Consider the following 21,465-nt stretch of genomic DNA (forward strand, 5'->3'; position numbering starts at 1 on the left):
CCTGCTCAGACCGACTCTCTGGTCTGGGCCGCCCCTGCACGCACCTACCCTGCTTGGCTCCACAAGCTACTTCTTGACTGAATTGTTCAGGTGTGGGGTGTGCCGGTATTTTAAAAAGGCAGCTGCAGTGCCGTGTGGAAGCGAGCCGGTGGGGAGGTGGGGGGCAGGGTGGGTGGGACGTGCACAGCAGGTGACAAGAGCCACAGTGCCCGGCCTGCAGGACTCCACGTGGCCCGTGTCACACTCTCCTCTCACTGTGCTTCCCTTTCAGCTGTTCAGCCAGGAGACGGTGATGAAGTTCGTGCCGCGGTACAGCCTCGTCCTGGAGCTCAGTGACAGCGGGGCCTTCCGGAGGAGCCTGCACGACCCCGATGGGCAGGTGGCCGCTTACGTGAGCGAGGTGCACGAGCACGACGGGCACCTGTACCTGGGCTCCTTTAGGTCCCCTTTCCTCTGCAGACTACGCCTGCAGTCTGCTTAGACCCGTCGTTGCCCTGTGCGCCACCCCTGGGCCAGGAGGTGCGTGGACACACCCTTCCCACCTGCACCTGCCGATCCGCAGCGGTGTGGTGCAGCCTCTCGGGGCACTGTTACCTGGACACCTGGACTTGGCCTTGCATCTGCCCTGGGGAAGATGAGTCCCATGTCTCTTAAAAACCTTCCCAAGTGCAGTGGTTCTTTAGGCCCCAGGGACTTGGTGCACTTAACAGGCTTCAGGTGTGGGGATGGAGCTGTGGGTGAGTCGGCTGGCGTCGCGCTTTTGCTGCTGGCTGTGTCCCGCCAGCCTCGATGTCTTTGTTGTTAAATGGGTGATACGTGTCTTTGTGAGAGGGGCTCCGGGAGGGCGCAGAGAGCTCAGAGGAAACGTGTGTGAAGCCTCGGATGGGCTGTGCAGGTGAAGAGGGCACGCTACGTTCCCCAGAATCAAGTGAGACCTGAGCCTCGGCCCTGGGCGTCCCTCCCGTGGCTCCCACCCTCCTGCTGCACCTGGCCCCTCCCTACCCGGGTACCCGCCAGCGCTCTGCAGGCAAGGACCTGGGTGTGTGTGGAGGAAGAGCACGTTGATTCCAGCAGCTCAGAGGACTCACCGGCTTCTCCGTGGACAGCCTGCCGTGTGGATCAGAGGATGGGGAGTGAAGGTGGGCGCTGGGCACCAGGAGTCCTGTTCACACACCTGGTTCCTCACCCCAGACCCAGGTGTGAATAGTGCACGTGCTGGGGTTGCGTCTGCTCTAGTGTTACAAGCCTGATGCTGCTCTGTATCCTGACGGGGTGTCCACACGTGGTCCCGGTTGGGGGGTGATCCGTGTGATTGTGGTAATTAAATGGACTTTCCTGCTGATTAACCTCTGGATGGTGTTGCCTGGGAAGTTCTTCTGTGGTTTAATCTACTGTAACAGTGAGTAAGGTCTTGTCCTCCGCCTGTCTTAGGGGCCGTTCTGCTGGGGTCATGTTTAGATTTGCTCGGGGCCTCCCCTGTGGCCGCCTGCCTCCCACGCTGACTCAGTCCACATGACACCCCTCTCCTGTTTCCATTCTGCAAGGTGGGGCTGATGTCTGCTCCTTCCTTTCCTGCATATTTGTGAGAACACATCAGGGATTGTGTCTCTGGAATTGTCTTTGTAACTTGAAAAGGCAGTATTTTGACTAGGGGATGACATTGAACGTCAAGGATGGCCGACATTGTGGTGAGACTTGAACCGTTTGTGTCTTGTGCTGGTTCGTAGCTCCTTTCCCCTCCCTGCTCTGCACCATTTTAGGGGAGAGAGTCAGGGTCTGATGGGGGCTCATTCCGAGTTGCCTGCTTGGGGCCAGCTTTACACATAGCTGCGTACAGCAGAGTCAGACTGGCTGCATGGCCGTGATGTGATCCGTGTCCTGTCAGGTGTTGTAACTTCATAGGAAATGCTTTTTAACAGGCAACAGTGCACCCGTGTATCGAGTCTGCAGGAATAGTAAGGTGAAACCTGACCATTCTGCCTCGAAAACACAGAACCCAAGCGTGCTGACCCTGAACATTTCTTCTTGGTTGGGAACTGAGGGCTGTGCTCTCAGTGCAGAGAAGCTGGTAGCTTTTCACAGTTTTCAGCAAAGGTGTCTTTTTTTTGTTTTGACTCAGATGTTGATTTCCTGTCTCAAAGTGTCATTTCCTGTATTTTATCTGGTAATTTGCCATGATGAGGTGCAAAATATAGCTTCATTAGGCTTAAATATATGATAGGTTTTTGTTGTAAACATGAAACGGATTTACTCTAATGGGAATTACTAACATGATCTTAAAATTAAGTGATTCATTCACTGTGTGCTGCTTTGTCATCGTTACAAAAGCTCCATCGGGACTCAGTTGCTGCCTTTTAGAGGACAGAGGCCCCGCGTTGAGGTTTTTGTCATCATCCTTCTCTCTGCCGTGTTGAGTTTTCATGTGCACTGACCTCTTTGTGATATAAGGAGACGTGGCCGCGTCTCATGGGGGAACCTAGGCTGGGGAGGGACCTGCCTAGGGGCACAGGCGGCTGGGGGCGAGGAGGCAGGGTGGCTGCCCAGTCCAGGGGTCAGGCCTGCGGGTGCCTATGTCCCGGGCACCGAGGTGGGACAGCAGCGGGGCTAAGCCTTGCAGGTGGTCCTCTGGGTGGCTGCGTTCCTCAGGGCCTGGCCCGTCTGCAACCCGGGGAGGGCTGGGCTGCATCTGGAGTGGAGGCCCTGAAGCTGGATCCCAGAGTCTGCACGGCTGGTGAGCAGGGGCGGAGGGCCTGGCGGGGAGGCTCTGGAACACAGTGCACGGCAGGCGTGTCTGTCGGGAGTTAGACTGGTTTTGGTCAGTTTGAGACCTCAAGTGTTTCTTCTTCTTGGTCATAATTCTGGTACTGTATGTCTTAGAATCCTGTGTCCTTAACTTTACATTTTCCCAGTGACAGTGAATGAGATGAAGGTGCAGCTTCCCACTGTCAGAATCATTCCCTCTTAGAGCAAAGCTGATAAGTTTTAAGAAACAGGTAGAATTGGGTGGCAGCATGGGACTTCAGGCCACCACTGGTTGACATCCACTCCCTGTGGTAAGTGACGCTGTCACGGGCACAGGGGGAGTTGGGGGCAGGGGTGCCATGAGGCTGCTTCCCGTCACACCTCTCTTTCTCACACCACGTGAGGCCTGTGGGGCAGCGTCCGGTTGGTCTCACAGTTGTCAGGAGACACTTGGCCTTGTGCTCTGGTGTGTGTTTGAAAGTGAGGACGGAGGGGACCTTAGAGCTTGTGTCCCCTGCATCAGTCACGGGGGCCCCACAGGTATGTCGTGAAGCGTCTGGCCCTGGTGCTGGACCCCGGTGTGCCTGCCGTCCTGCTGACGGATGGGGTCAAGCAGGGGCTGAACTTGCTTGTGTTCACGAGAGGGCTGCCTTCAGGGGCCTTCAGAGTCTCGAATGAGTCCAGCATCGCGTGGCATAGTGGCCGCCACTGCCCCTGAATTAGTGACCAGGAGGTGAGTCAGGGCCGCAGAAATGGAGGCGGCTGTGGAATTATCGTGACTCTCATCGCCGCAGGAGCCAGAGGAACTTCACTTGGGGGTTCGCGTTTGTCACGTTTATGACAGCGAGCTAAGTCGCCGAATTTAATGCACATTTTCTGTTTCCTGTGAATTACCGAGTCGTTCTTTTAAAGGTGACAGCACGTTTGGCGCTAATCCGTAGTTGGACGAGGACGCCCAGGCTCATGGTGCAGGGGTCTGGGTCCCCTGCTCCCGCTTGGCCCAGCCTTGTGCCGCCTCCACTGCGAAGGCCTTCCCGCCTTCCCACCCACGGCGGTGCCCCCGCCCAGCAGGTCCCCCACCCTTCCTCCCTCTCCGGGCCGAGCCGTGGGATCTGCTCCGTCCCTGCCCACCTACCTGCCCAGGCGCAGCTGCCGAGCCTCAGGCAGCAGAGAACGTGGGGGTGAGATGCGCAGAGGACAGCGCAGCTGGAGGTGGGGGGCCTTGGGGCTTTGGTCTTCAGTACGGTTCAGTGGCGAGGCCCCCCAGGGCTTTGTGGAGGGAAGGGGGCCTCCTGACTTCCCCATTCTCCCCTTAGCAGGTCAAGCAGCAGGCATTGCTTCAAGGGGATCAGTTCTTTATTCAGGTTTATTCCTAACTATTCACCCAAGACATCACTGATGCCTGGTCCCTGCCCAGTGCAGGGACAGTTATTCAGATGGAAAGATGGCCCTCTGGGCTTTCCTCGAGGGCCTGGGATCTCAGGGCAGTGAGGTGGGAGGGCCCCTTGGGGTCGAGAACCCGTGTAATCCCCATTGGAGGACTCACCCTGTCTGTGCAGACCCTCAATCTAGGTGCACAGCGTTGGGGAGACTAGTTAAGTTTGGGAGGAGGCTTGATGTGTTCAATCCAGCCGTCTGCCATTCTGCTCTCAGGAGATGCTGTTTCCCAGGGCCCACGACAGCAGGGGTGGAGCTGGGAGGCGGGAGTCAGTGACAGCGGAGGACAGGCACCTTGAAGCTCTGGAGCCAGGGGATGACCCAGACCTCAGAGTAGCAGCTGAGAGTCTGAAACGAGGGTGACCTGAGAGTTCCCCTTCACGGAGGCTTCCCACCCCGCCAGGGTAACCTCACCTGCCGCAGAGGTGGGTTCCCAGTGCCACTGCCTCAGGCGGGTGTGTGTGTGTGTGTGTGTTTGTACACGTGTGTGCTTGTGCTTGTGTGCTCACGTGTGTGCGTGTCTGTGTGTGCGCCCACGCCTGTGCATGTATGTTTTCTTTACTGAAGAATTCGCTCCCTGCCCTGGCTTTATTTTGAAAAACTTCAAACCTACAGAAAAGTTGAAAGAATAATTCAAAAATATATACTCAACACATGTATTTACAAATTACCAAATTTTGCCACATCTACTCTCCCCGTGTGTGTATATAAAATTTCTCAATTATGTACAAGTTTTCTTTTGCTCTCCCCCCACCCCCAAACCTGCAGTGTTTACTCCCTGGAGGTGTGCCTGTGGGAGCGAGGAGGGGTGTCGTTTGGGAAGTCCTGGGGGGCTGCCTCTCACTCTCCCGTGTCGGGGGTGGACGTGGGCGCTGCTCAGGGGTGGGGTCAGGAACCTCGCAGGTAGAGCAGTGCCGAGGGTGATTTCCGAGGCTGCGGAGGTGGCTGGGGGGTGGTGAGCGGTGGGGAGGCCAGAGCCCTCTTACCTGCTTCAGGGTGCGGTTGGTCTGAAAGCCGCAGTCGTCCAGGCTCGAGTGCCTGGTCTTCTTGCAGGTGGTTCTGCTGATGTCCAGGTCCAGCATGAACTTCAGGCCCTTCACTATCTGAGGGGATAGAGGGCGGGCCTGGGTCACTGGGTCTAGGACATGGTGAGAGATGGGGTGAGCTGGGGGTCCACTTCCCTCCCCCCAGGCTTGGGCATGCGCTCCTGCAGACGGTGGAGGCTGAAGACCCCAGTCCCCGGGTCTGGGCCCCTGGAGTCCTGACACTGGCTACTTATACCCGTGCAGACCACCCTCCATGATAGGGACAGCATCCCGCCCTGAGAGTTTGAGGTTACCAAAGAGAAGAGAGATAATAGAGTCACCCCCCCAATCCTGTACCCAGGGGTGACCATTATCGTGAGTCAGCATGTGGGGTGGTGTTGGGCAGCACACATCCTTGGGGCTGTGGGTCTCTCTCCCCAAGGCCAGCTACCCGGTCAGTGACTGCGAAGCTTGCTGACTGGCTGCACCGGGCCCCTGCTCTTCGAGAGTGGCTGCGTCCTGTCACTGACTGTGTCCTGTACCCTCATTGACCTGTGTTCTCGCGACCCAGGACGAGCCAGGCCTGGCTGCCTCGTGGTGTCCCCGTGGGAGGGGGAGCACTGAGCTGCTCGTATGGGGCCGCTGAGAAGCGTGGGGACCTTGCAGGGTGTGACGCTCCTGCAGGGATGGGGCAGTGGTTGGGGGACGTGGCCGCAAGTGCTTTGGGGTCGTGGAGCAGTGGCCTGCGGGCAGCCCGGCAGGCAGGCAGCCCTGAAGGTGGGCGGCGGGGCAGCTTGTGGCCCGTGGTAGCCGCCCTCGCCCGCCCTCCTCCCTGTGTGCTGTCCGGGAGGAGCCTGGTGCAGTGAGAGACGGCGCCAGCCTCGGTGCTTGACTCTGGTGGCCCCGGTCCGGTTCTGGCCGCCTTGGGCAGTCCTGAGCCCAGACCCCACCTGGACGAGGGCTCGGCTGATGTGTGACTCCCGGAACAGGAAGGCATCGTTGCTGCAGTTGTTGAAGCTCTCGACGCTGTGTCTGGCTGCCCTGAGGACGTCCGGGTCGTTGGTCTTGATAGTCTTGGGAAATCCTGGCTTCACACCTGAGTTAAGGATCTGGGAACAAAAATCTGGACGAGAAACAGAACCAGACAAGAACGTTAACTGTGGGGGGTTCCTTGGTCCAGGGATCACGCCTCCCGCCTCTGCTCCCAGTGTGGTGCCCGGCCCACCCGGCCTGTTCTCCCCTCCCATGGCCGTGTACCCTGACGGCCCGTCCATCTCTCGCCCCCCAGTGCGTCTGCCCTCCGTCCCCGTGGTTGCCCCGTCCTCAGCCGAGGGCCAGTGCGGTGGGCGGCGCAGAGGTGGATAAGATGTGGTCCCGTCCTGTCCCTGCCTGCATGTGTCCCTGGGTTCTGTCCTTTCAGAACCCAGGTTGTTTCCAACAGTTACAGGAGCCTGGACACCCCTGCCCGCCCTCAGGCCTGGAACCTCTGTCAGGATGAGCCCTGGTGTTCCGAGAAGTCGGCCCTGGCCTATGAGGCCGCCCTCTGGCTTCGACCCCTCAGCTTGTCCCCAGCAAGTGGCCGAGGGGAAGTGCTCGAAGGCCGTCCTCCGCCCCCAGGACTCTCGACCGAATCCGCCCAGCTGCCAGGTCCCGCGGCGCCCGTGTGTTGCCTCCTTTGGGGTGTTTGGGCAACAGGTGGGTGGTGGCTTTTCTAGTTGGTGGCTCAGGGGTGACTTGATTTCAAATTTATGTTTCTCAGTTTTGCTGCAGTGGTCACGGACTACTTCTATATTAAAATCTAAAATGAGGGGGAGGGAGAATGGGAAGAGGGTTTAGGGTTGTAGATTACTTCTCTTCTCTAAGAATTCCCCAGATTTCCCTGAAGTCATCTTGTGCCAGAAGTGACTCGGAGCTGACCCACCCCCTGGTGCCAGCTCAGCTGTTTTCTTTCACTGAGTCGCGTGGAGAGTGGGGTCCGCGCCTCGTGCACGGCCTGCATCGGGGATCAGCTGCGCCCTGGCCGGTGTGGAGGGTCCACTGCCCTGCGCTGCCCTGGAAGGCCACTCTGCCTCCCTTGGCCGTGACCTTGGGGAGCACCTGTGGTGCATTCAGAGGGGGTGGGGTCAGCACGTGGTGGACCCGCTGGAGCCACAGGAAGTAGAGACTTGTGGACGAGCTTCCGGGTGTTGTGTGCGGAAAGGAGGGGGCAGTGCTGCCCGGGTCCCCTCCTCACGGGGGACTCGCTGGGACTGCAGACCCAGGGTGCTGGGTGTGGGCCCCGCCGTATTGAGGCCACACGGTTCCCTGGTTGTGAAGAAGTCTCGACTCGTGGGAGGAAAACAGTGGTGTGAGGTCGGCAGTGCTTGGGGGTTTTGTTCCTCAGGGGCTGGACGGGGGTGTCCCATTGGAGACAGGGCCCCCCAGCTGAGAACCTTCACCTCAGCTGGGGGTTGGGGTCAGGGTCAGTGGCCTTGCTGGGCCGGGACCCAGGCACCTGGCAGGACGGCCCGTGTGCAGCTATGTGTCCAGGAGCCTCGGCCAGGTCAGTCCAGTACGCTGGGACCTCTTCTGGGGGCCGGCCTGTACGTGGGTCACAGCAGAGGGTGAGACATGGCGGATGCCAGCTCAGCTCAACTCAGTGGGGAAGTCTTGCCGGGGTGTCAGTGAGCCCTTCAGCCCAGAGCGAGGTTTTCGGAGGAGGCTGGTCCCACCGTCCGCCGCCTGAGGTCTGCACAGAGCCCCCCTTAGAACTGGACATGTGCTGTGGCAGTGGGCACACGAGACCCCCAGCGGGTGCGAGAACCGGGACGGCCAGAGCCGGCCCTATGCGGCCTCGCTGAGGGGTCTCCTCTCCAGTTGGGTGGAGCGGTGGAGGGGGCTCTGGCAGTGGGCAGAGGAGGCGTGGGTCTGGTCTGGGTAGAATCTGCAGAGGGCCCATGACCCTGGAGGTGAGCCGCTGGCACTCATGACAGCCTCTTTGTAAGGGGGGCTGGCACTGCCCGCCCAAGCGGGACCCCTCCTGGCAGGTGGGCCCCAGCTGGGTCCCTGGGTCGAGATGGAGCTCTGGATGGCTCTGTGAGGCCCCCTCAGCTGGGAGGCCTGCTCCACCCCCATGAGAGCTTCCCAGCAGGTGAGGTTGTCGCTCTTCCCCCACGAAGCTTTGTCCCCAACGTCTCTGAGAGTCTCCTTTGCCATAATCCAGCCCTCACATGACGTCCCCAAAGACTCTGGGGTGGGCCGTGGCTGAGGTCTCTGGACGCGGCAGCTGGGTTGGTCGGCTGGCTGGGCCCCTGAGCCCGTGGCTCTGACTCTGGTGCTTTGAGGGCTGCTGGCCTGCTGTTGACGACAGGAAGTCCAGTGTGTTTTTCTGTTTTGAAAACCTTTTGATTTCTGCTTGTCAGCATAGTCTGAACAGCAGACGGGAAGGACCACCTGGTGGACGGTCCAGTCGCCCATGTGTTTGTGGGTCTATATCCACGGCTATTTTTTCTTTGTACAAATTACATATATTGCTTTTTCTGATTATAAGCTTACTTGTTTGGTAGGAAACTTGAAAAACACAGCAAAGTACAACAGAAACATTAGAGCTCACTCTCAGTGTTGCAAAGGTAACCACTGCTACCTGTTTTAAATAAAGTATACATTTAATTTCGCTTGAACTTAACACGACTATAATAATGAAGTGAAATTAGGTGAGGCCAAACCTCTGATGATGTGTCTGCCAAACGTGTGATGTCAGTTCCTAAGCAATTTTGGTAAAGTTACAAAGAGGTTGTAGGAAACTTGAAGTTGGTGTATTTTTAACTACATTTCCTGAAATATAGGCTTCAGTTAAGTGAGGTTTCATCAGCAGAGTTATCTAAACAAACAGTAAAACCCCATTTTTAATTTTAAAAAGTTGAAAAGTCAAACCTATTTTCAGAGCGATTCTTCAGAACGTCCACAGGGCAAGGTTGGTGCAGAATAAGCCCAAAGAGGGGCTCTCCTTCCGGAAGAAGACTGGCAGCTGGGGGCCCTGGGCCCCAGCCAGCTAGCCCCCTCCCACCACCGCCAAGGGGTACCCCCCGGGCTGGCCGTGGTCCCATCTACAGGGAGGAAACAGGCCTCGAAGGAGTGCAGGGCGGGTTAAACCTAGGTGTGAAAGCTGTGCTCTTTTTCTCTCAAGAAGTATTTCTCAGTAGGTGCTGTGGGCAACTCCAGGTTGGGGGCAGGGCAGTGATCTGGCAGAAGGGGCTCAAAGAGGGAGCTGGGGGTGGGGACCAGTTAGAAGGCACGGAGATGGGCCAGGGGAGCAGAGGGCAGAGCACGAGGCAGACCTGACTGCCCTTAGCTGCAGGCTGGGTGCGGGGGCCACGGGGGGGGGGGGATCGTGAGTCACGCCGGTGGCAGGTGGTGGCCTGGTGACGTGGACTGAAAGGACAACCAGAAGGAGAGGTTGTGAGGAGGAACAAACACTCTTCATCACACACGCTGGGGTGGGGGAGGGCCAGGCGGCACAGAGAAGTGAGGTTTCCAAATAAGCCGGACTCCCTCCCCCATCCCCTGCCAGGCGGGGCATGGAGGCTTTGGCCCAGAAAGGCACTGGGAAGAGGGAGGTGGGCAGACCCCTTGGTGACGGGCGGGCTGAGTCAGGAAGGAGAGAAGAGGGCCCCTTACTGCTCTTGGGAGAGAAGTAGCTCTTCAGCTGGTCTTGAAAAAAATGACTCAAGACGGCAAGAGATTGGGCAAGAGATGGGGGGCCGGAGACTTGGGAAGATTGGGGTGACAGCAGCGCTGTGCTGGGTACTGAGCGGGGGCTCCAGCCACCCCCGGATGCACAGTTGTAAGAGCACCGGGCGAGTGCAGTGTGCAGGGGCGCGAGGCTTGGAGGGAGGACGGCAGAGGCCCAGCTTTCCTGGGGCCAGAGCAGACTCCCCGGGGCGGAAACGCGAGCGCCTGTTGTCTCAGACCTGGGCGGTGGAGCTGGCCCTGGAACTGAAGAGCGTGGGCAGGAACCAGTGCGGGACCTGCCTCTGGCAGATCCTTCCCACCTGCCCTGGCACAGCTGGGACCTGCTCCAGGAGCCAGCACGGCTGGGGATCCTGCAGGCCCCTGGGCTGCTCAGGCTGCACCAGTGGACTCCCGGCCACCTGCTTCTGTGAAGTCACCCCAGGCCCCTTCGACACCCCCTGATTCAACCTGATTCAAGGGAGTCAAGGGGTCTCTCCTCTCATGTGATCAGAATGGGAAGCAAAACGTCAAGGAAACATTCTGCTGTTTCTTGCTGAAAAGTGTAACTTTCCATCTAAATCACAAGTGATTCCTACTCCAGCTCCTGTCCTGTCCTGTCCCTACACCCCCTTCTTCAGAACTAACACTGTCCCCACTGATTTCGGTGGCCAGGCTCTGCGCTTGCCCTCACCAGTTGGGGCACTCATTTCCCTCCACCAGTGTGTGGGCACTTCACAAACATCGAGGGGTTCAAGGCAGATCCACAGTTGAGCAGGTGGGGCTGGAGCTTGGGGGACATGGTCAGCAGCCCTTTGGGTTGCGGCAACAGTTAACTGTTTCTATGCAGGTTAAAGAGGATGGAGTCTGCCCTCCAGTTACCACCAAACATGCAGCAAATGTCCCAGGAGAGGACAGTAACTTCCTGACAAAGAACAGCTGGTAAAATGAGTCAGCAGCAAATGTTTTTGGTAAACATCCCTCAACTTGCTTTTCTGAAAAATGAAGACGTGGGATGATGTCCTGTAGGAGGCGCTGGAGCCTGGGACGCTGGCTGTGCGTCCAGGGGTGCTGGGCCCTTTGGAGAGTCCAGTGCCTCAGGCCGCGCAGCCCCTCCTTCCCTGGCGTGGAAGGGAGAGAGGGCTGCTCAGGCAGCTGAGGCTCCCCACCCCTTCCTGTTTCAGGAGTGTCCTGTGTGTGGCTGGGAGGTGGGGGGACCCTAGAAGGGAGCCAGGGTGCTCAGGAGCCAAACACTGAGGCCCCCACTGGAGGCTGCCCCACCGTGTCCCCGGTGGTCTCCTCGTGGTGGCTGCTTCCCTGCCAGCATCACGGGGCCCTTGTCATGCCACGGGCGGGGTCCTGGAGCGCACACTAGGAGGGCTGTGCCCAGAGAGCGGGGTGCTGGTGTCCACTGCCCACCTGGAGGTTCACTCCGAGCCTCGCCCCCTCACGTGACACCAGAACTCAGTGTGCTGGTGGTTGCCCTTAATTCCGTGGGGCCACACCCACCCGGCTGTGCTCTGGGGGCTCTGACTAATGAGTAGCCCCGTTGTTTTGAGAGCATAGGTGTCCCCCGGCACAAACAAGATGCTGGTTAGTCCCTGCCTTAATCCACTGGGACATGCCCAGAGTGAGTCCCTAGTCTGCCTCTCAAAGGCTGTACAGCCTTGGGGAAACTGCTTGACCTTCCTGAGCCTGTATAATGGGTGAGGATGGCACCAACCCCACAGGGTTGTGGTGGGAATACAGGAGACCATCCGTAGGAAGATCTTGTTGATAAAGGACATGCCATAGTGTCATGATGATCAAATATGGGAAATGGCTGCAGTGGCGCTCTGAGGGCAAATGGGTGTCCCCACTGGAAAAAAGAAACCTCAAAATGCAGAGGGTGGGTCACTGGCCCTCACGCCGAGATGCAGCAGTTCCCCCCCAACCCCCACCCTGGGATGCAGACCGGCATGGGCCGCCCTTGTGGTGGGTGGTCTCTGGGTCCTGCCACTGGTGACGGTGGCTGCTGGACCCCAGACCCTGCCAGGCAGCCTGTGATGGGAAGATGGGCCCCTGTGAGCCCGACTGGGAGGGCTTCCCAGGAGAGATGAGAGTCAGGTTGAAAAAGGGCTTCCATTTTCAACTGAAGGAAAAGTGGCTGAAGAAATCGATGTAGCAATTTCCTAGGTTCTGAAGGGCTTGGAGAGGGAGGCTGCCGGGGTCAGGTCAGCGTAGTTGAGCGCCAGGGGCGGGGAGAAGCCAGGTGCCCAGGTGGCGACACTCGGGGCCCCTGTCCTCCCACCACGGAAGGCTCTAGGATCTGTTCTTAGAGGAAGGCCGTGCGGCTGAGGGGCGGACTCGGGTCTGGGGCCAAGCTGTCTCTTCTCGACCCCCAGACAGGGGCCTCCAAGCCACTCACTCGAGCCCGAGGCCCTCGCTGGGGCCGTCACCTGTCACCTGAAGGAGGCAGCAGAAAGGATCTGTGTGGCGTAGGGGCTGCGGCCAGCAGAGGCTCAGGAGCAGGGGTGCAGGTGGGCAGCTGCCCCCCACCCCAGGCCCGGGGCATTGCCTTCCGTGGGCCACCGCAGCCAGGCGTCTCCACGGCCTGAGGGGTGCAGTGGTTTACCCATTTCATGGACAGTGAGACTGAGGCTCAGAGAGGCTCCAGGTCCCAAGGCCTCTGCATGTGGTTTGGACTCTGGACCCTCCTCCATCTGGGCTGTGGGGCTGAGAGCAGGCCTGATGGGGGAGGGCCAGGCCAGCCAGAGGGCTGTGTCAAGGGCAGGCCGTCTTCCACCTCCCGAGGGGGCAGGTGCGGGACTGGGTTGGAGAGGGTTTGGTCCAGCACCAAACCCCAGCAGAGGGGAGGCAGTCCTGCCAAGGGAAGGAGGCCAGCGTCCAGCGCCTCCTGGGCCAGGATTCCCCACACAATCCTGCTCTGCTTGTTAGGGGAGGGAATGAGGCCGGCAGAAGCAGCTTAGGAAAGCGGGGCAGAGGGCACGAATGTTACATCCCAGTGCAGCGGAGGTGGCGGGCCCCTCACTCAGGCTTTCGGAGGGAGTCACTTCCCTGGTCTGAACGTCCAGCCACTTCCCTGGCGTGGCCTCCTCGGTTGGGCACTAAGGGGGCCCAGGAGGACAGACAGCTCCCGGAGGAGAGGACCTGTGAGGCTTCATGGTGGGAGCTAAGACCGCGGCTGGGGGAGGCGGCAGAGGCAGGATGTCCTGTCTGCATGGTGCCTGAGATGTCACCCACTTCCGAGGCTGTGACCTCCAGGGACTGAGAGGCTCAGGCTGTCCCCTGGGCACCTGTCTGGGCACCCCAGACCTGGTCACCCGTGGCCAGGCTCCAGACCTCTTCAAAGAGGGAGGAGGGCAAAGACCAGTTGCTACCTGGGGGCTGTATCCTCCACCTCCCGCTGGTCACTTCAGCCCCGTCTACCAGCTTCCTCGTGCGCAGGGGGCAGGTGCTCATGGGCTGTGTTACTGGGCAAGTCGCCTAACCTCTCTGTGCCTCATTTCCTGGCCTACAGGTGGCGGCTCCCCTCGCCCTCCCCCCAGCTCTGGCCTGGCTGGAAGGATGAAGACTTAGTTAGGTTCCTCCGAGCCAAGTCACAGGGCAGCAGCAGAGGCAGGAAGAGTGCACCATCAAATAGAAACGGCCTGACTGCTACCCTGTGTGCTGTCTCCGTGGAGGGGCCGTGGTGGGCCTCCCTTGGGTACTTGCAGACCCCTGGAGCGGTGGGGGACAGAAGGCACTTCCCCGGTCCCCAGACCCCCCCAGTCCCCCTCTGCCGAAGCTTGCTCCCCACAAAGGCAGCTGCTGTGAGGTCCCCTGGAACGTGCCTTGGGAACGGGGTTGGGGGTCAAGCTCACGGCGCCTGGACGGTGGGGAGGTCCCCTCTTACCTTGCGAAGGGTCCCCCGTGGCACCCAGGACGAGGCCACAGACGACCAGCAGTATGCCGGCAGGACGCATGGCTGCACGCAGGGCTGTGCTGAGCAGGGGCGCCGGCAGCGAGGTGCTGGGGGAGCCCCGCCCCGCGAACCGCCTGCCTGGGGTGCGGGTGGTGGTTTCTTGCTCTTCATCTCCACATCTAGCAGCTACAAGCTCAACCGCTTCCTTTGTAAAAGTTTCCAAACAGCGATTATTTGCAGGGGAGGGGAGGAAGAGGTGAGAGCTGTGAGCAAAACTTCTGCGATTTTCTACCCTTGAAACACATGGAAGAGACGTTGCAGCAGAAAAATGAGCAGGGATTTTCAGAAGCACACGCACTTGGGGTTCCTTCTCCAAAGGGTACGCTCCTCAGGCCTAGATTCTGGGGTCTGAGTGGCCCCCTGCAGGAGACTGTCCTCCTGCTGGCGTGAATTAGGTGGCTTTCCCTGGGAAGTAGCAGGAAAACAGGGTGCAGATTGCAGTTCAGAGGATGAACTTCGCCAGGCCTGGAACCGGGTGAGGAACAGCGTTCGCTGATGAGTGATGGACTCTTGAACCTTTTTGGCTCAGAGCTGGCAAAGGAGAGGAACAGTGTCTGGGCTAGAGGTCCCGGCACTCTGCCCAACCTCTAGGCCAGGCCCACGGTTAGGAGTGGGAGCTCTGGAGCCAAAAGGCTTGAGGCTCTACCTCTGAACACCTGGCTCACCTTGGGTGGGGGTCTCCAAGCCTCAGTTCCTCAGGTTATGCTGAGGATTTGGGGATGTCGTGAATGTAAACGGCCACTGTGCCTGTGCCCTCCACCAGGCATGGCAAGGAGTTGGGCTTCCCCTGTGCTCACGGCCTTGACCCTGCAGTACCTCGGGAGCCGGCGGTCACTCCTGCATGTCCTCAGTGCGGTGGCTCATTCCCACTTTAAGAAGTTCTGGGGGTTGGGGAGCTCAGAGCGGTTATGGGACCTGCCTGTCACTGCACTGTCTCTGGCCCTCGGCCCTGTTGTCTGTGAATGTGGGTGATGGTGCACCTCACCGCCCAGGCCTGGGGCGAGCAGAGGCCCAGAGAGGAGGAAGGAACTGGGGTTAGAGCAGCGTTACGGGCCCCCGGGGAAGTATGCATGTGTGCGCTGTGTACATGTGTCATGTGTATGCGTGTGCATCCAGTCTTTACATGTGTCTGAATGTGAACATGTGGAAGTGTGTTTTTCTGAGTGTGAATGAAAGGTGTGTATGTGCTTACACGCAGATGTGTATAAGTCTGTGTGTGTTTTGTATGTATGTTGTGATGTTGATTTTATGTGTCCACTGGGCCACTGAGGGCCCGGACATTTGGTCAAACGTGATCCCATGTGTGTCCACGAGGAGTGTTTCTGGAGGAGATCAGTGCTGGAGCCAGTAAACTGACTAAGGCACCTGGCCCTCCTGCGTGGTGGGCCTTGTCCATTCAGTCGAAGGCCTGAATAGAACTAAGGCCGGGAACTAAGAATCCTCTCTGCCTGCCTATCTTCCAGCTGGGACATCGGTCTTCTCCAGCCTTCGGACTCAGACTCAGACTGTCCTAGGTCTGGACTTCTCAGCCTCCTTAATCCCATGAGCCAATTCCTTGTGATAAATCTCTTCATACATACACACACCCTACTGCCTTTGTTTTTCTGGAGACCACTGACCCATACATTTGTGCAGGTGTCTGTGCCTGTATGTATCTGTGTGTGAGAGTGTACATTGCTTTTGAGTCTGTGTGTTCATATGTGTCTGTGTGTCTGTGCATGTGTGTGACTGTAGGTGTGTACGTGCACTATTTCTGCCCCATCCTCGGCCTGGTGGGGGTCGTGGGCTCTGCACTGAGTGCCACTCATTCATTGGCGGGTCTGTTCATCATTCACCCTTCCTGCCACCCCTTCCTGCTTGAAATGTGGTCCCCTGCCCAGTGCCCAGTCAGCACTCCCTGGGCCCTTGATGGAAATGCAGCTTCTCAGGCTCTGCCCGTGATCAGGCTCTATGAGTGGGGCCCAGGAATCTGTTTTCACAAAAATCCCAGGAGACTTTTTCTTTCGGCCTCCACGCTGTGACCCCTGCTGGTTGGCTGGAGCCGGCCAGTTCTCAGGCTGTCCTCCCCCCACCACCCCCCCGCCCGCCCCGAGGAGCAGGGGCGAACCGGACACCTGAGCCGTCCTGCTGCTTCCAGGTTCCGAGCTTCCTGCCTCGTGCAGCCCGTCTTGGCCACAGCCGGGCCCAGGGAGCCTGGGGCTCCGCCAGAAGTGTTGCTGCATTCGTTCTGATGACAGCCGCGGTGTTGGTGAGAGGGCATGTTCCAGCACTTGCTGTGTGCCGGGCACTTTTCTCAAATCCCCACACCATTTGACAGTTGAGGAAACTGAGGCACAAGGGGGTGAGAAGTTGCGGGAAGTTTTGCAGAGTTGGGGCCCAGGCCCAGCGCTGTGGTCCCGGCCGCTGCCCTGCACTCCTTGCCCCTCGTCCCCCCGCCCCCGGCCTGGGGTCCCAAGCCTGGGGCTGTCCGTGCCGGCCACGCTGGCACCGGCCAGCCTGCAGATGCCAGCTTGGCCATGGGGGCCCCGATGGTGGCCCGAGTGAGCCGACATCCTGTCCAGCACGACTGTTGGCAAAAGCATCACCGAGCCCTGCAGAGCAGGAGTGTGGGGGGCCTTGGAAGGAGTCTAGGGTTGTGTGTGTGTGTGACTTTTGTGCACCCAAACAACGTACAGAAGAAGCACAAAAACTGGTTGTCCCAGGAGAGGATTGCCCGATGGGCTTCTGAGACCTTACGCCCTGCGTGTACTTTATTTTCTAAAGTCCACGGTGGTTGTCTGAGTGGAGGGGCAGGAATGTGCTTTTTTGGTCTGCGAAGAGCTGCTGGGTGGCGAGCAGACTTTGTCCACACGGTGGCGCCGTGATCCAAGAAACGAGCAGGTCTTGCCCGGCGTTTCCCACGCTGGGGGCTGGGGGCTTCCTCCTCTGCTCTGGGAACCCCCCTGCTTCTGTCCTTACATCTGCTGTACTGGTGATGAATTTCAGCAGTCCTGGGCCCTCTCTGGGGAAATACAGTTCTCAGTGGGGGTGGGAGGGACCCTGCAAATCTTCGGCCTGGGGGCTCTTCACTCTCCCCAGGCTGGGCCTCCTCCTGGGGGATCTTGGTGCTTGTGCGGGTGGGGTTCCTGCACCCAGTGCCGCCCGCAACCATCCGTCATGATCACACATTCTGCGCGTGGGGGGCTGCATGTGTCGGTATGTCCATCTCCATGGGGTCTGGGGCATCCCTGGGAAGAGCCACAGGCTGGGCCTGGAATCACCCTAAGATGCTGGTGCCGCGTCTGGACTTGATCTCAGCAGGGCTGTTGGTGTAGTGGCCCCTGGAGTGGCAGGTGACAAACCCCTGGATCAAACCTACCCTGAAGCTCATGTGCTGCTAGATTTTCCAGTTATGAGTTCCCATCCAGTCTTTTGCTGCTTAAGACCATTCTAGTTGGATTTTCCAGGTTTGTTTTCCTTTCCCTCAGCATAAAAGGCCCCAACTGACAGATGGGAAACAAGTTTGTGGCTGGGTCGGTATCAGCGGTATGTGTTTGCCAGTTGGGAGGCTGGAGAAGTTGGTAATGCTATTGACCAGGAGAACTGAGAACCTTTCCGGTGGTGATGGGAGCCTGGATCCACAGGTGGAGCTGAACTTACGTGCCACAGGCACAGTGGGGCTTGGTTCCTAGATACTGCACACAACCTGCCTTACCTGTCTCAGTGCTGTGGCTTCTGCCCAGAGGTCACGTAAAGGCCTGGCCTGGCTTCTGACACCCGTTACCTAAGGTTGCCAGTTAAAATACAGGGCACCCTGTAAACTTGAATTTCAGAGAAACAACAAATAAATTTTTAGTATAAGTATATCCTAAATATCGCATGGGATGTACTTATACTGAAATCATTCATTCTATAAAGTCCAAATTTTGTGTATTTTTATGTGCTAAACCTGGCAGCCCAACCCTTGCTTGGTCTGGTGACCTGGCTGGAAGGACAGAGTTGCCAGCTCTTTACACGTGATTCTTCTGTGTGGATCCGGGGGCTCTCAGCTCAGGGCCCTGGTGGGTCAGCCTGACTGCACCGGCCAGCCCTGGGTCCTGGTTTGGAGCAGCACCTGGCGTGACGGGATGGGACGAGATTCCGCTGCTCCTTTTGCCCTTACGCTTTGCGGGTAAGAAGCGTCCTCAGGGGCCCTGATACTTGCTCGCCTGGGTGGGCTGGATGCTGCCCCTCACCTGGGGACTCCACGAGGGCTGGGCTGCTTGGCCTCCCGCTGTGTCACCCAGACAGCGACTCACGACATCATGTTGCAGCAGCGGCTTCTCATGGAGACAGGAGCTCAGCCTGCACAGCTGTCTCTACCGCCCTGAGGGGGGCTGAGGCCCGGGCCTGGGACCAGGGGGCTAGCCTGGAGGGGCTGAGGGAGCGACTGCCCCCTCTGCTGACTGCTTGGTATCTCCACAGAAGGGATATTTAAGTTGAGCTCTGATGACGGGGTAGGAGTTTTATTGGCAGGAAAGGAGGGGGTGAAAGCAGAGGTAGCATCGTGAGCAGAGGCTGGTGGGGGTCGGGCGCCTCGTCAGGACAGCTGTGCTGTGCTGGCCCAGCCTCATCGTGTTGTCCTGGACCTCTGGGTCCTTCTTGGGGCCACCTGAGCCTAGGAAGGTTTGCTCAAGGGGAGCAAGTGCTGGTGCTGACAGTAAGCTTGGCTCTGCCGCTGCCAGCCAGGCCCTTGTCCAGTGGCTCTTTAAGCCTCACGCTGCAGGACAGTGGCAGTAGAGTGACCTATGACCTGGCATTGGAGAGCCAAGGGCTGTGTGTAGAGTTAGACTCTGTGTCCACCTGTATCGTCCCCACCCGCCTGCTGAGTTTCCATGGACCGCATTCTCTTTGAGTGGGTTTTACAGCCAAGGGCTGTCAGGGTCTGGAGTTGGGGCTCTGGAAACTCCTGGAAATTCTGGAACTGGACGATGAGGAGGAAAAGGCTCAGGGCAGCACGTCGGGTGCTGGAACCTGCTGTGACCCCAGCACAGAGACATGGGCTGCTGACCGCCGAGGCGAGGCAACTCTCTGACCTGTTTTCCCCCTTCACATCTTTCTTTCTGACTAAAGCTGCGTTTTCTGCTCTTAAGGCTTCACGTGATTACATTTAGCCCCCTGCCATACCCCTGTATTCTGGGTAATCACCCCACCTCGAGGTCCTTCCTCACATCTGCAGCGGCCCTTTTCCCTGAAGAGTACCATAGTCACAGGTTTCAGGCTTAGGATGTGGGCATCTCTGGGGCCGTTGTTGCGTCTGCTCCAGGGGGTGTCAGGAAGAGGAGGGCCCTGCAAGGTGGTGGGCCAGGAGCTGCTGAGGCCTCTGGGGGCCTCGGCTCAGCAGTCTCACAGACCGCCTACCTCATCTTCCTCCTCAGGCAGGTCTCACGCTGAGTACCGCCCCTCCAGCAGACCTGAGACAGTGGCTGGAGCACTTGGCATATGGGGGGTGGAGGTCCCAGTGAGGCACGTGCACTCGTGGGCAACAGCCACACCACACGTGACCCTGGCACCCTGCCCACTCCCTGCTGCACCTGCCCAGGAAGCCAGACCACAGCCTCTGCTGCAATCACCCCAACGGCCAAGCTTGGTCAGGAGCTGTCAGCTTCCCTAATTTTTGACCCCGTGTTCAACTTAGCATCAACAAGAGAAGAAAGCCAAATGTACCCCCTGCCAGGCCCGCAGGATGCCCCGCTTCTGGTTGCCTGCTTCCAGCCTCCCCCGTCCCCCTCCCTGGCCTGCACGCCCGTCTCTGCCACGCGCCAGTGGCTGAGTTCCCTTGCTGTCTCACGCTCTGAATAGGGGAGATAGCTTTTGCTTGTTCTCCTATGGGTGGTCCTTGTTTATTTCCACGCCGGGAGACGTGGGTGGGCAGTGGGACGGGGACACAGCCTGTACAGGTGGGTTAACGCACAGGTTCTTGCTGGGTGGCTGGGGATCTCAGAGCCAGGCCCCTGGAGGTGGGGGAGGTGCTGGGTGGTGGGCTGAGAGCAGCCCTCAGGGCGGCTGGAGAGAGCCCTCAGGCAGAGGTGGCGCTCACAGTGTCCCCCCAGTAGCATGGCCACCCCACCAGGCACTGCGATGTGGGCAGGGCACTGAGAGCACCTGCCTCTGGCCTCCAGCAGCTTCCAGGTGGGGTCCTGGTTCCTACGGAGGCCTCTCATTAGAATAGCCCCACAAACTTGGCAGAAATGCAGACCGTTTGTTCCTGAGTGAACACGCACTCTGTGGATCTGGGTGTGGGGCTGGGAATGAGCATCTTCAAAGCTCCTGGGGGCCCAGCTAGACCCTGGAGCGCAGCTGGGTCTCCGCAAGAGCTCAGGCAGACACACCGCCCGCCCCACGGCCCAGGTTTGTCTTCCTCCCTGCGTCCCTCCTCGTTTCACGGAATGATTGCGGATTTAAATGCACGAAGATGGTATCAACTACAAATTGGCACTTGTCGTTGGCACTTGCCACCTACCTCTACAAGGATTAAATCAGGTGGTGCTGGAGCTGCTGACTGTCAACACCCCCGGAAAGGAGCTCAGGTGGAGCGCAGACATGAGGCGCTCTGCTCCGGGAAAGACTGGCGGAACAGGTCTGCAGATACATATTTTCAGGAGCAGATTTTATGAGCCCAATTCTTGTATCTCCTCATATCTAGATAAGCACTAAAATCCTTCATGGTGATGACTGCTTCTCGTGACTAGCAGAAACCTTCTGTAAAAAAATACGTGCTTGATTGCATGTACTCCCCTTGAATGAAAATCACACATATACTGACCTTCCCTCCACCTCTTTGGAGCAGTTTCTCAGAGCTATCTGAAATGCTGTCTCCCGGGCTGCAGTCCTCATTTTGCCCCGAATAAAACTTAGCTCACAACTCTCACATTGTGCATTTTTTTTTAAGTCGACAGTGGCTTCTCTGCCTCGGTCCCCCTTGGCATCTGACGTCCCATTTATTGCTGTTAATTAGGCACCTGGGCGAACCTTCCCTCGGGCGTCTGTAACTCTCGGGCCTCATTTGTTTGGCTCCACGCTGATGTGGATAACCCATTTCACTGGCTTTCCTTCTGCCATTAGTTTCCGTAGCCCTCGTGTAAAATTTCCAGATTGTAATTTCCCGACTCCAAGTTGTGTGGTGAGCTAGGGTTGGTTTCACCGCCTCCCTTGCATTTGTCCCATCCTTGGTGAATTTTTAATTGTGCAGGTGAATCTGCTGAGGTGTTTACCCTCCTGAAACCCCTGGGACCAGCCCGAACCAGGGATGGCTGGACTTACATGTCGTGTGTGTGGTGGGTGCAGGTGTCACAGAACCACGAATCCAGGGTCAAAGGGACAGTCATGAAAGTCAGTTCTCACTTGATTTCTTCCACAACATTTTAGTAGCAAAATTTTCAAGCTTTTCCAGAAAAGTTGAATGAATTGTTCTGTGGACATTCACAAGCCACCCCCTAGATGCCACAGTTAACTTTTTCTACATTGGCTCCATCCTTCCATCATCCATCCATCCATCCATCATCTATCCATCTATCCATCCATCCATCCATCCATCCACCATCCATCGTCCATCCATCTATCCATCCATCC

General features: G+C 58.2%; 2 protein-coding genes across 4 annotated transcripts in view; one reads left to right on the plus strand and one right to left on the minus strand.

The window, feature by feature from the left end:
• APMAP (adipocyte plasma membrane associated protein) overlaps positions 1-1,352 on the plus strand; it is a 28,037-nt gene extending 26,685 nt beyond the window's left edge. The window contains exon 9 of the mRNA XM_029219362.1: positions 272-1,352. Coding sequence (XP_029075195.1) covers positions 272-481 — 210 coding nt within the window. The 3' untranslated portion in view covers positions 482-1,352. The remainder of the gene's footprint in view (positions 1-271) is intronic.
• Positions 1,353-2,221: 869 nt separating this feature from the next.
• Positions 2,222-15,958, minus strand: CST7 (cystatin F). 3 transcript variants are annotated; one of them, XM_029219364.1, is made up of 4 exons: positions 13,807-15,945; positions 6,155-6,327; positions 5,166-5,282; positions 2,222-4,527 (listed from the first exon to the last, which is right to left on the minus strand). In XM_029219364.1, exons 1-4 carry the CDS (start codon positions 13,874-13,876, stop codon positions 4,450-4,452), a joined length of 438 nt encoding a protein of 145 aa, XP_029075197.1. In that variant the 5' UTR covers positions 13,877-15,945; the 3' UTR covers positions 2,222-4,449. The 3 variants fall into 3 exon arrangements, 2 of the variants coding, with proteins under 2 accessions (XP_029075197.1, XP_029075196.1); XR_003792994.1 differs by having other exon boundaries at positions 5,166-6,327; positions 13,807-15,958; XM_029219363.1 differs by having other exon boundaries at positions 6,155-13,979.
• Positions 15,959-21,465: the final 5,507 nt, after the last annotated feature.

The sequence above is a fragment of the Monodon monoceros genome, unplaced genomic scaffold (assembly GCF_005190385.1).
Source record: "Monodon monoceros isolate NGI ecotype Baffin Bay Population unplaced genomic scaffold, NGI_Narwhal_1 Super_Scaffold_13, whole genome shotgun sequence".
Classification (NCBI taxonomy): Eukaryota; Metazoa; Chordata; class Mammalia; order Artiodactyla; family Monodontidae; genus Monodon; species Monodon monoceros.

What these genes read in the sequence shown, in the direction of transcription:
- CST7 (XM_029219363.1), bottom strand. Translation starts at nt 6,478, where the DNA reads ATGGACGGGCCGTCAGGGTACACGGCCATGGGAGGGGAGAACAGGCCG. An exon ending in TCAGCCGAGCCCTCGTCCAG is followed by an intron (nt 5,283 to 6,154) that starts GTGGGGTCTGGG and finishes CTATCCCCTCAG; the next exon opens with ATAGTGAAGGGCCTGAAGTT. An exon ending in CCAACCGCACCCTGAAGCAG is followed by an intron (nt 4,528 to 5,165) that starts GTAAGAGGGCTC and finishes CCCTCGTTTCAG; the next exon opens with ACTCTCAGCTGCTACTCTGA.